Source organism: Macaca fascicularis, chromosome 11, assembly GCF_037993035.2.
Source record: "Macaca fascicularis isolate 582-1 chromosome 11, T2T-MFA8v1.1".
In the NCBI taxonomy this organism is placed as follows: Eukaryota; Metazoa; Chordata; class Mammalia; order Primates; family Cercopithecidae; genus Macaca; species Macaca fascicularis.
The window spans coordinates 118202643-118216482 of NC_088385.1; the positions used below are offsets into that span (position 1 = coordinate 118202643).

General features: G+C 51.2%; 1 protein-coding gene across 18 annotated transcripts in view; it reads left to right on the top strand.

Moving 5' to 3' along the window:
• Positions 1-13840, top strand: part of CUX2 (cut like homeobox 2) — a 322161-nt gene that overhangs the window by 286842 nt on the left and 21479 nt on the right. For all 18 annotated transcript variants that reach the window (XM_045365941.3, XM_065524814.2, XM_045365942.3 and 15 more), the window contains 2 exons: positions 4430-5193; positions 6800-6959. In XM_045365941.3, coding sequence (XP_045221876.2) covers positions 4430-5193; positions 6800-6959 — 924 coding nt within the window. The remainder of the gene's footprint in view (positions 1-4429; positions 5194-6799; positions 6960-13840) is intronic.

Sequence of the window (13840 nt, forward strand, 5' to 3'; positions counted from 1 at the left end):
TAAATGGGGACAAGCCAGACTACACTTCCACATATCGAGTACGATCATGCGATGCATGTAGTCTAGAAAACAGACTGGGCCAGGCACGGTGGCTCACGCCTGTAATCCCAGCACTTTGGGAGGCCGAGGCAGGCGGATCACGAGGTCAGGAGATCGAGACCATCCTGGCTAACATGGTGAAACCCCGTCTCTACTAAAAATACAAAGAAATTAGCTGGGCATGGTGGCGGGTGCCTCTAGTCCCAGCTTCTTGGGAGGCTGAGACAGGAGAATGGCGTGAACCCGGGAGGCGACGGAGCTTGCAGTGAGTGGAGATCGCATGACTGCACTCCAGCCTGGGAGACAGCAAGACTCCGTCTAAAAAAAAAAAAAAAAAAAGAAAGAAAACAGACTGGAAGGGAATACTTGAAAATATTTCATGTGGTTGCCCCTAGGAGACAGTAAGGGGGACTTTCATTTTCATCTTGACTTTTTGTCCTTTTTTTTGCATGCTCTTCTGTGCTCCCGTAGTAGGCAAATATGAGGTTTTTTTAATCGAGGTAAAATTCTCGTAACATAAAATTAAGCCTTTTTTTTTTTTTTTTTTTTTTTTTGGAGACAGAGTCTCTTGCTCTGTCGCACAGGCTGGAGTGCAGTGGTGTGATCTTGGCTCACTGCAACCTCCACCCTCCACCTCCCAGGTTCAAGCAATTCTCCTGCCTCAGCCTCTCGAGTAGCTGGGATTACAGGTGCGCGCCACCATGCCCAGCTAATTGTTGTATTTTTAGTAGAGACAGGGTTTCACCACGTTAGCCAGACTGGTCGCAAATTCCTGACCTCAAGTGATCTGCCTGCCTCAGTCTCCCAATGTGCTGGAATTATAGACGTGAACCACCGTGCCCGGCCAAAATTAACCATTTTAAAGTGTACAGTTCAGTAGTATTTAGTACAGTGTTATGCAACCATCATCTCTCTCCAGTTCACACATGTTCATCACCCCAGAAGGAAACCCTATACCCATTAAGCAGTGCTTCTCCATTCCACTGTCCCCCCAGCCCCTGGCAACCACTGATCTGCATCCTGTTTCTGTGGATTGACCTATTCTGCACATTTTGTGTAAATGGAATCATATCATGTGTGCTACCTCGCGTCTGGCCTCTTCCACTCAGCCCCATGTTTGTAAGCCTCATTCCTGTTGTAGCCCCTGTCGGTGCTTCATTCCTTTTTATGACAAAATAATGTTCCATTGCTATATTACTGTTTAATTGGAAAAGCAATGAAAATTATTTTTAATGGGTCTAAGAGGACCCACTAGGATGAAAACTACACAAAGATAATGAAGAAGGGGTTACATTGATCTGGCTTTCTACAGAGCTGGAGAGACTCCAGTGTCGGGAACGCTACTCTGAAGGCAGAGGGAAGCACCTTTTCATTTACTGGTTAATTGTCATTCCTCAGGGCACAGATCCATCTATTATCCTTGGTTCATGGCACACTCATAGGGCTGCTGCCTGCATGGCCTTCTCCCGGGTGTGTGTGTGTGTGTATGTGTGTACACATGTGCATATATATGTGTATATATGTGTGTGTATATTCATGCATTCATTCATTCATTCATGTAAATGACAGAATGAACCTCTGGGAACATATTGCCCAACCCAAGATTTAGAAAATTCCCAATAACTGACATCTGGCATTTTCCTCCCCCATCCCACCCCTGCCTTCCTTCCCCAGAGATGTCTTTCATTCTAAATTTTTGTCCTGTTGTTCCTTTGTGTTTGCCATTTGTAGAAAATATTTTTCACTAAATCATATATTGTTTATGTTGTTTGTTATGGAACTTGATAGAAAACACATGATGCCGGGCAGGCGTGGTGGCTCACACCTATAATCCTAGCACTTTAGGAGGCCAAGGCGGGCAGATCATTTGAGCTCAAGAGTTTGAGACCAGCCTGGCTAACACGGTGAAACCCCGTCTCTACTAAAAATAAAAAAAAAAAAAAAATTAGCTGGCCCTGGTGTTGAGTGCCTGTAATCCTAGCTACTCGGGGGGCTGAGGCAAGAGAACTGCTTGAACCCAGGAGGCAGAAGTTGAGGTGAGCCGAGATCACGCCACTGCACTCCAGCCTGGGCGACAGAACAAGACTCAGTCAAAAAAAAAAACAAAACTTGTGATACTGAATGCCATCTTATTGGATTTGTTTTTGTTGTTGCTGTTTGAGACAGGCTCTCCCTCTGTTGCCCAGGCTGGAGTGCAGTGGTGCAAACATGGCTCACTGCCGCCTCGACCTCCCAGGATCAAGTGATCCTCCTGCCTCAGCTGGCACCGCAGGCATACAACACCATGCCTGGCTTTTTTTTTTTTTTTTTTTTTTTTTTTTTTTTTACTTTTTTTGTAGAGTCAGGGTCTCATTTTGTTGCCTAGGCTGGTCTTGAGCTCCTGGGCTCCAGTAATCCTCCTGCCTCCACCTCCGAAAGTGCTGGGATTATAAGCATAAGCCACTGCTCCCAGCCTGGACCTGCTTTTTTCACTCAATATTATGTTACTAGGTCTTACACAAAGGGCACAGTAGCTCACACCTGTAGTCCTAGCTCCTCGGGAGGCTGAGGGAGGAGAACCACTTAAACCCAAGAGTTTGAGACCACAGAGAGCTATGATCGCACCTGAGATTGAGCCACTGCACTCCAGCCTGGGCAACACAGCAAGACCGCATCTTTTTTTTTTTTTTTTCTCTCTTTTTTTGAGACGGAGTCTCGCTGTCTCCCAGGCTGGAGTGCAGTGGCGCGATGTCCACTCACTGCAAGCTCCATCGCCTCCCGGGTTCATGCCACTCTCCTGCCTCAGCCTCCCGAGAAGCTGGGACTAGAGGCGCCCGCCACCACGCCCGGCTAATTTTTTTGTATTTTTAGTAGAGATGGGGTTTCACCGTGTTCGCCAGGATGGTCTTGATCTCCTGACCTCGTTATCTGCCTGCCTCGGCCTCCCAAAGTGCTGGGATTACAGGCATGAGCCACCGCGCCCGACGACTGCATCTCTTTAAAAAAAAAAAAAAAAAAAAGATTCATGTGTGATTTTGCATGAGGACTTTTTCACTGCTGTACAGTGTTCCATTGTGTGATCATCCCACTATTTTTTTTTTTCTAGAGATGGATGTCTCACTCTATCACCTGGGTCAGAGTGCAGTAATGCAATCTTGGTTCACTGCAGCCTCGACTTCCCAGGCTCAAGCAATCCTCCCATCTCAGACCCTGAGGTACAGGTGTGAGCCACCACGCCCAGCTAATTTTTGTATTTTTTGCAGAGACTGCGTTTTGCCATGTTGCCCAGGCTGGTCTCGAACTCCTAAACTCGGACAATTTGACTGCCTCAGCCTCCCAAAGTGCTGGGATTACCAGTGTGAGCCACTGTGCCTGGCCCATCCTACTATTTTTGATCCATTCTCTGCATGGGCATTTGGATTCGTTGCTATTGGAACAAGTGAAGGGCTGGGCACAGTGGCTCACGCCTGTAATCCCTGCACTTTGGGAGGCTGAGGAGGGCAGATCGCTTGAGTCCAGGAGTTTGAGACCAGCCTGGGCAATATAGCAAACCCCCGTCTCTACAAAAAATACAAAAATTAGCTGAGCATGGTGGCACATGTCTGCAGTCCCAGCACTTTGGGAGGCCCAGGCAGGAGAATCACTTGAAGCTAGGAGTTTGAAACCAGCCTGGGCAACATGGCAAGACCCCATCTCTATGAAAGGAAGGAAGGAAGGGAAACGGGGAAGGAAGGAAATATTTTTAAAGAATTTTTTAAAAAACAGAACAAGTGAACAAGCCCCTTTTCTGTGCCTTCGTGTTTTCTTTGTCTTTAAACATTTGCATGGTTGGATCGTGGCCTATGTAAAAGTCAGGTCAGGCTGGGCACGGTAGCTCATGCCTGTAATCCCAGCACTTTGGGAGGCTGAGGGGTAGATCACTTGAGCTCAGGAGTTCGAGACCAGCCTGACCAACATGGCAAAACCTCGTCCCTACTAAAGCTAAATGGCTGGGCGTGGTGGTGCGCGCCTGTAATCCCAGCTACTGGGGAGGCTGAGGTAGGAGAATTGCTGGAACCAGGGAGGCAGAGGTTGCAGTGAGCTGAGATCGTGCCATTGCACTCCATCCTCATCCTGGGTGACAGAGTGAGACTTCATCTCAAAACAAAACAGAAGTCAGGTGTGTTCTTACATTGCATTATCCCCATGAGTATGTTCTCTGCATATGCCAAAACCTCACTGCCAACCGAATTTTTGGTGGCTGCCTAATATTCTGCCACAGGGAGGGATCATGATTTACTTAGCCAATCCCTAGTTGCTGGACACAGAGGTTGCCTGGACACCCTGCTGGCATCAACAGGGATGCTATGAACATCCCCTGCACGCCATGCCCTGACCCTGGGCCTCGGGCCGTCCTGTCCCCTCCCTGCAGGCGAGCCCAAGACCTCGGCGGCCCCACTGAGCATTGCCAATGGCGCGGGCCCTGCCAGCACCTCGGAGGACGCCATCAAGAGCATCCTGGAGCAGGCACGCCGTGAGATGCAGGCGCAGCAACAGGCCTTGCTGGAAATGGAGGCGGCACCCAGGGGCCGCTCGGTGCCCCCCTCGCCTCCGGAGCGGCCGTCATTGGCCACCGCGAGCCAGAACGGGGCCCCGGCCTTGGTGAAGCAGGAGGAGGGCGGTGGGGTCCCCGTGCAGGCGCCACTCCCGGTCCTGTCCCCCGCCGCCTTCGTGCAGAGCATCATCCGCAAGGTCAAGTCCGAGATTGGCGACGCCGGCTACTTCGACCACCACTGGGCCTCCGACCGCGGCCTGCTCAGCCGCCCCTACGCCTCCGTGTCGCCCTCACTGTCCTCCTCCTCCTCCTCCGGCTATTCTGGCCAGCCCAATGGCCGCGCCTGGCCCCGCGGGGATGAGGCCCCGGTACCCCCCGAGGACGAGGCTGTGGCAGGGGCGGAGGACGAGCCCCCCAGGGCGGGCGAGCTCAAGGCTGAGGGTGCGACGGCCGAGGCGGGCGCGCGGCTGCCCTACTACCCGGCCTACGTGCCGCGCACCCTGAAGCCCACCGTGCCGCCGCTGACTCCCGAGCAGTACGAGCTGTACATGTACCGTGAGGTGGACACGCTGGAGCTCACCCGCCAGGTCAAGGAGAAGCTGGCCAAGAACGGCATCTGCCAGAGGATCTTCGGGGAGAAGGTGAGTGCAGGGCGGGCGCACAGCGTCTGGGCTCTGGGAGATGTCTGAGAAGCAGGATGCCCACCCAAGCAGGCCGACGGGACCCCAGGGCCCCAGGCCCTCCATTTCTGAGTCCTGTCCCTGGGCCCCGCAGGAAGGAGGGTCACCGTTCTGCTCCATGGTTGTTAAAACCGGGTAATGCTTCCATCCTGGCTAGTAAACAGCCACTTAACTCCCTTCCTCCAGGCCCCTCCAGATCGCCTGAGGTCCAGCCACTAAAGGGTTATGTGGCAGGATTTGGTGGCTCACCAAGTCGCACTCTGAGAGTCGCACTTTGGGAGATGGAGGTGGGAAGATCTCTTGAGCCCAGAAGTTTGAGACCAGCCTGGCCAACGTGGTGAAACCCCGTCTCTACTAAAAAATGCAAAAATTAAGCCGGGGGCGGTGGCTCACACCTGTAATCCCAGCACTTTGGGAGGCTGAGGTGGGCAGATCAAGAGATCAAGACCATCCTGGCCAACATGGAGAAACCCCGTCGCTACTAAAAATACAAACATTAGCTGGGCGTGGTGGCTTGCGCCTGTATAGTCCTGGCTACTTGGGAGGCTGAGGCAGGAGCATCACTTGAATCCAGGAGGCAGGGGTTGCAGCGAGCCAAGATCTCGCTACTGCACTCCAGCCTGGGTGACAGAATGATGCTCCATCTCAAAAAAAAAAAAAAAGGGGGGGGGCGTTCGGGACCAGCCTGAGCAATGTAGCAAGACCCCCATCTCTACAAAATAAATTTTAAAAAAAATTAGCTGAGTGTGGTGGTGCGCAGCTGTTCAGCAGGCTGAAGTGGGAGAATTGCTTGAACCCAGGTGGTCGAGCCTACAGTGAGCCATGATCACACCAGTGCACTCCAGCCTGGGCAACAGAGCAAGACCTCATCCCCCCCGCAAAAATAAATAAAATTTTAAAAATAAAGGGTTAAGTAAGGCTCACCCCAGCCAGGGGACCTCAGTGCGTCCTGATTGGTTGGTGCCCCTGCAATGCCAGTTTTAAGTGTCACCTCTTAAATAGGGAATAGGCAAAGGGCCAGGCAAGCTCGGAGGAGGGAGAAATGACTTAAGTGGGAGGTCAGGGAAGGCTTCCTGGAGGAGGGGGTACTGAAGGATTTTTACATATAGGGACATCAGGGAGGGTACCAGAGGGGAAGGGCACAGCAGAGGCACATGGCAGGTACCTATGAGGAACAAATGAAGGCTGCCTGGACTCTGACAGAGGGGAAGGGAGGGGAAGCTGGGCGTGGTGGCTCACGCCTATAATCCCAACACTGTGGGAGGTGGAGTTGGGTGGGTCCCTTGAGGTCAGGAGTTCGAAACCAGCCTGGCCAACATGGCAAAACCCCATCTCTACTAAAAATACAAAAATTGGCCAGGCATGCACCAGCCTGGTATAAGTCCCAGCTACTTAGGAGGCGGAGGCAGGAGAATCACTTGAACCTGGGAGGCGAAGTTTGCAGTGAGCTGAGATCTTGCGAGACTCTGTCTCAAAAAAAAAAAAAAAAAAAGTGGGGGAGGGGAGGGAGGGCCAGGCCCATGTCCCAGGGGCCTGCTGACCTACCCCCCTGCCCCACCCCTCGCAGGTGCTGGGCCTGTCACAGGGCAGTGTGAGCGACATGCTGTCCCGGCCGAAGCCATGGAGCAAGCTGACGCAGAAGGGGCGGGAGCCCTTCATCCGCATGCAGCTGTGGCTCTCCGATCAGCTCGGCCAGGCGGTGGGCCAGCAGCCTGGTGCCTCCCAGGGTGAGTGTGGGCAGGAGCATCTCAGGGGGTGCTGGTGAAACCCCGTCTCTACTAAAAATACCATAAATTAGCTGGGGATGGTGGCGCGTGCCTGAAATCCCAGCTGCTTAGGAGACTGAAGCAGGAGAATCTCATGACCCTGGAGGTGGAGGTTGTAATGAGCCGAGATCCTCGCCATTGCACTCCAGCCCAGGCAACAGTGTGAGACTCCGTCTCAAAAAAAAAAAAAAAAAATGAAATGTATAACGAGGCAGCCCCCCAGCTGGGGAGGGAGGTTGCACTGGGCAGGGAGGAGGCCAGGAAGAGGCAGGAGTGGTGACTTTGTCTGCTCTGCTCCTTTCCTATTCTTTTTTTGTTTTTTGAAACAGAGTCTTGCTTTGTTGCCCAGGCTGGAGTGCAATGACATGATCTCAGCTCACTGCAACCTCTGCCTCCTGGGTTCAAGTGATTCTCCTGCCTCAGCCTCCTGAGTAGCTGGGATTACAGGCATGCGCCACCATGCCCCGCTAATTTTGTATTGTTAGTAGAAACGGGGTTTCTCCATGTTGGTCAGGCTGGTCTCGAACTCCTGACCTCACATGATCCGCCTGCCTCAGCCTCCCAAAGTGCTGGGATTACAGGCGTGAGCCACCGCACCTGGCCCTTTCCTATTTCTTTAAAACAAGAAAAGAGATCGAAAGTGACGGGAGTGAAGTGTCAGTATCGATTACAGTGATGGGTGGAAGGGAGGAGAGGACTTATGTATTGTTTTCTGTATATTTCTATATGTTTTTAATAGTTTATAAATACAATGTTTGATTTTAAAACTCCTCTCCATAAGGCTGTAACAAGGATTAAAAGCAGCCATGCTGGCCAGGTGCGGTGCCTCATGCCTGTAATCCCAGCACTTTGGGAGGCTGAGGCAGGCGGATCACAAGGTCAGGAGATTGAGACCATCCTGGCTAACTCGGTGAAACCCCGTCTCTACTAAAAATACAAAAACTAAAAATAAAAAAATTATCCGGGCTTGGTGGTGGGGCCTGTAGTCCCAGCTACTGGGGAAGCTGAGGCAGGAGAATGGTGTGAATCCAGGAGGCGGAGCTTGCAGTGAGCTGAGATTGCACCACCGCACTCCAGCCTGGGCAACAGAGGGAGACTCCATCTCAAAAAAAAAAAGCAGTCATGCTAATAACCAGTGATCAAAGTGCTTTGTCCTGTAATCTTCATGTCAGTCTCCCCCAAAGGGACTGTTTATCATTCCCATTTCACAGATAAGGAAATCCAGAGGCACGATGGTGCAGTGACTTGCCCAAGGCCACCATCCAGTGAGTGACAGAGCTAGGATGAGCACCCCTGGCTGTGGGCCATCAGGCTCCCTGCCCCCTAGGGTCCCCAAATGCGCCTACCAAGAGCCTACCTCACAAAAGACTTCCATCCTTTTTTTGTTTTATAGTGTTGTTGTGGGGGAGGGGTTGGTCTTTGTTTATAATGTGCTGGCAGGGGAGGGGTTGGTTTTGTTTTATAGTGTTATAGAGGGGGAGGGGTTGGTTTTGGTTTTACAGTGTTGTGGTGGGGGAGGGGTTGGTTTTTATTTTATAGTGTCGTGGGGGGTTGGTTTTTTGTTGCATAGTGTTGTGGTGGGAGGGGTTGGTTTTGTTTTATAGTGTGGTAGGGGAGGGGTTGGTTTTTGTTGTATAGTGTTGTGGTGGGGGAGGGGGTTGGTTTTTTGTTTTATAGTGTGGTGGGGGAGGGTTTGGTTTTGTTGTATAGTGTTGTGGTGGGGGAGGGGTTGGTTTTTGTTTTCTAGTGTTGTGGTGGGGGAGGGGTTTGTTTTGTTTTGTAATGTGGTGGGGGAGGGGTTTGTTTTGTTTTGTAATGTTGTGGTAGGGGAGGGGGTTGGTTTTTTGTTGTATAATGTTGTGGTGGGGTAGGGGTTGGTTTTGTTTTATAATGTGGTGGGGGAGGGGTTTTGTTTTGTAATGTTGTGGTAGGGGAGGGGGTTGGTTTTTTGTTGTATAATGTGGTGGGGGAGGGGTTGGTTTTGTTTTATAATGTGGTGGGGGAGGGGGTTGGTTTTTTGTTGCATAGTGTTGTGGTGGGGGAGGGGTTGGTTTTGTTTTATAATGTGGTGGTGGGGAGGGGGTTGGTTTTTTGTTGCATAGTGTTGTGGTGGGGGAGGGGTTGGTTTTGTTGTATCGTGTTGTGGTGGGGGAGGGGTTTTGTTTTATAATGTGGTAGGGTAGGGGTTGGTTTTTGTTTTCTAGTGTGGTGGGGGAGGGGTTTTGTTTTGTAATGTGGTGGGGGAGGGGTTTTGTTTTGTAATGTGGTGGGAGAGGGGTTGGTTTTGTTGTATAGTGTTGTGGTGGGGGAGGGGTTGGTTTTTTGTTGCATAGTGTTGTGGTGGGAGGAGTTGGTTTTGTTTTATAGTGTGGTAGGGGAGGGGTTGGTTTTGTTTTATTTTTTTTTTTTTTTTTTTTTTTTTTTTGAGACGGAGTCTCGCTCTGCCGCCCAGGCTGGAGTGCAGTGGCCGGATCTCAGCTCACTGCAAGCTCCGCCTCCCGGGTTCACGCCATTCTCCTGCCTCAGCCTCCCGAGTAGTTGGGACTACAGGCGCCCGCCACCGCGCCCGGCTAGTTTTTTGTATTTTTTAGTAGAGACGGGGTTTCACCGTGTTAGCCAGGATGGTCTCATCTCCTGACCTTGTGATCCGCCCGTCTCGGCCTCCCAAAGTGCTGGGATTACAGGCTTGAGCCACCGCGCCCGGCCGGTTTTGTTTTATAATGTTGTGGTGGGAGGGGTTGGTTTTGTTTTATAGTGTGGTAGGGGAGGGATTGGTTTTTGTTTTATAGTGTTGTGGTTGGGGGAAGGGTGTTTTTTGTTTTATAGTGTTATGGGGGAGGGGTTGGTTTGGTTTTGCTGTGTTGTAGTGGGGGAGGGGTTGGTTTTGTTGTATAGTGTGGTGGGGGAGGGGTTTGTTTTATAGTGTGGTAGGGGAGGGGTTGGTTTTTGTTTTCTAGTGTTGTGGTAGGGGAGGGGTTGGTTTTGTTTTGTAATGTGGTGGTGGGGGAGGGGGTTGGTTTTTTGTTGTGTAATATTGTGGTGGGGGGTGTTTTTTGTTTTACAGTGTTGTGGTGGGGGAGGGGTTGATTTTTTGTTTTATTGTGTTGTGGTGGGGGAGGGGTTGGTTTTTGGTTTTTTTGAGAAAGAGTCTAACTCTGTCACCCAAGCTGGAGTGGTGAGCCACTGTGCCTGGTCTGTGGTGTTATGTTTTAACTAACTTTTTTTATTGTGGTAAAATTCACATAACAGATGGGCACCGTGGCTCACACCTGTATTCCCAGCACTTTGGGAGGCCGAGGCGGGCGGATCATTTGAGCCCAGGAATTTGAGACCAGCCTGGCCAACATGGAGAAACCCCGTCTCTACTAAAAATACAAAAATTAGCCGGGCGTGGTGGCAGGCACCTGTAATCCCAGCTATTTGGGAGGCTAAGGCGAGAGGATCACTTGAACCCAGGAAGTGGTGGTTACAGTGAGCCGGGATGGCACCACTGCACTCCAGCCTGGGTGACAGAGTGAGACTCTGTCTCAAACAAACAAACAAACAAAAAAATCACATAACATAAAATGTACCTTTTAAACCATTTTTGAAGTGTACAAGGTGTGTGACCATCACCTGTATCTAATTCCAGAATATTCCCACCACCCCAAAAAGGAACCCCATACCCATCCAGCAGTCATTGCCCATCCTCCTTGCCCCCAGCTCCTGGAACTCCACTTTCTTTCTGTCTGGATTTGCCTCGTCTGAATGTTTCATGTAGATGGAATCCTGTACTACTTGACCTTCTGTAGCTGGCTTCTTTCAGTTAACATGTTTTCAAGCTCATACAAGCTGTAGCATGCAACAGAATTTCCTTCCTTTTTTGTGGCTAAATGATATTCCATTGTATGGCTAGACCCCATTTTGGCATTTTGAATAATGCTGCTAGGAAAATTTGTGTACATATTTGTGTATGAACCTCCATTTTCAGTTATTTGGTCATATATCTAGTACAGTTGGCTAGATCATATGGTAACTCTGTGTTTAACTTACTGAGGAAGTTCAAAGAGTTTCTATTTCTCCAGGTCCTTACCAACATGGGTCATGTCCCATTTGTTGGCACTAGCCATCCTGGTGGGTGTGTAAGTGGTATCTCACTGTAGTTTTTATTTGCATTTCCCCAGTGTCTGATTGTTTTGGTTTTGAATTTTATTGTCATGGAAGGATTTGACTACAGGTAGGATAGAGGTAAACAGAGAAGATGGAGAATGGTGTTCCTTGTGGAAGGAACAGCACGGGCAGCGGCTAGGAGGTGGGACCATGCACAGCCTGGGAAGGGATGTGAGTAGAGGTGGCGGTGGGGGGGTCCCCTGCTCTCCCAGAATAGGAAGCCAAGGCTAGGCGCAGTGCCTCGCGCCTGTGTTCCCAGGACTTTGGGAGGCTAAGGCAGGCAGATCATTTGAGGTCAGTTCAAGACCAGCCTGACCAACATGGCAAAACCTCTTCTCTACAAAATACAAAATTACAAAAATACAAAAATTAGCCGGGCGTGGTGGCGGGTACCTGTAGTCCCAGCTACTCAGGAGGCTGAGGTATAAGGATTGCTTGAGCCTAGGAGGTCAAGGCTGCAGTGAACTGGAGTGAGTGCATTCCAGTCTGGACAACAGAGCGAGACCCTGTCTCAAAAGCAATAATAATAATAATCAGGGAATCAGGCCTAGAAGTGGCTACTGTAACTGCTGGCCCTAGGGAGAGGGTGGTGATGGCAGATCCACCCTCACAGCCTCTGCTTGTTCATAACCCACTGGGCCTGGAAGCAAAAGGGTGTATCCATTGCCCACAAAGTCCCACAGAGTCTGGCTGTGGGGCTGGGTGTCAGGACCTGTCCCAGCCCCTCATGTGTACGCCCTGGCTGCTGAGGCGGGCAGGGACCAGCGCTGGAGCCCTGACCATACCCGTTACTGAGGTTGAGCCAGATGCCATGGGAGGGTTATAAAGCATGCCCTTATCCCCATGCCCACTGCCAGGCGCAGTCCCAGGTGTAATCAGCACTACCCACCGTGGCAGCATCAGTATTCCAGACCCTTCCATCTGAGGCTTCTCAGAACTCTCAAAAAGTCAAGGAAGCCCTGTCCTGTCCCCATACACAGTCCCTTTCTTCCCTCTGTCTCTCTTCTGGTCTCTGTCTCTCTCCTCCAATTTATTTATTTATTTATTTATTTATTTATTTATTTATTTATTTTTGAGACAGAGTCTCACTCTGTCGCCCAGGCTGGAGTGCAATGGTGTGATCACTGTAACCTCCGGCTCCCGGGTTCAAGCAATTCTCCTGCCTCAGTCTCCCAAGTAGCTGGGATTACAGGCACCCAACTAATTTTTTTGCATTTTTAGAAGAGACAGGTTTTGCCACGTTGGCCAGGCTGGTCTTGGACTCCTGACTGCAGGTGATCCACCCACCTTGGCCTCCCAGGGTGCTGGGATTACAGGCCTGAGCCACCGCGCCCATTCACCTCCAATGTCTTCTTTCTGTTTTTCTCACTCTGCATTTTTTTTATTCACCTCTCTCTCTCTCTCTCTCTGTCTCCCCTCCCCCCGCCCACCTCTCTCTCTCTCTCTCTCTCTCCCCCTCTGTTTGCTCTGTCTCTCGCTCCCTGACCCTCCTTGTCCCTCCAGGGCTCTCTTTCCATCTCTCTTGCACCGTCTCTATCTCTCCAGGAGAGATAGATTTCCCAGGATCTGGAACTTTCTGTAGTAAAATAAGGAAAGTCCCAGGCAGAGTGGGACGGGTTGATCACTCTGCTCTCTCCTCTGTCCCCAGCTGCCCACAGCCAGCTCTAGCGCCCCACCCTCAAGCCCACCAAGGCAGGAAGACCCCCCCTCTCCCTGTCATCACCTCCCTCTCCAGACAACCCAGTTGTTCACATGTGACCCCGCAGCCCTGTACTTAGCACACTCCTCCTGATAGAGATAATTTCTGAACCTTTCCATCGCTTTCTCAAAGTGCGAGGAGTCAGAAAGGTGGGTTTCTGCCTGGGGGAGTGGGATTCGGGGGTGGCTGTGTTCTTTCCTGCCAGTCATCTGAGTTTATCTCCATGTCATCCTGTTCGCTTCGCTTCTTGACCCTCTAGGTTGGGACATGGGTGCAGACAGTTTTCCAAGAGGCAGACGCCTTCAAAGACCCTCAGTTTTTTGTGGTTTTTTTGTTTGTTTGTTTTTGAGGTGGAGTCTCGCTCTTTCACCTAGGCTGGAGTGCAGTGGCGCGATCTCAGCTCACTGCAACCTCTGCCTCACAGGTTCAACCAATTCTCCTGCCTCAGCCTCCAGAGTAGCTGGGGCTACAGGTGTGTGCCAACACACCCGGCTAATTTTTTGTATTTTTATTAGAGATGGGGTTTCACCATGTTGGCCAGGCTGGTCTCAAACTCCTGACCTCAGGTGATCCACCCGCATTGGCCTCCCAAAGGGCAGGGATTACAGGCGTGAGCCACTGTGCCCGGCCCAAAGACCGTCAGTTTTCCAGCTGGCCCCGGCCCCTCTCCTGCTGCCAACAGTGGGCAGATACCTGGGACAGACTCTCACTTTCCCAGGCTGGCCCTCCCACACCAGCATGGCATCAGTGCTGGCAACAGTGAGCCTGGGACATGCCCACATCAGCCTCAGCATCACACGGATGCCACCTGGATGGCCAGGATCAGCTCACTTGGGGCAGGGGGCACAGTAGACTTCTTGAGAGCCCAGGGTCACAAAGGGCTGTGATGCTGCTACTTGGAACTCTGGAGCTTCACCTTGCCCTTTTCAGGAGTACTCAGGGATCCTGGCTGAAAATACTCCATAGGCATCTGCTCAGAGCCCCTGCCCTACCC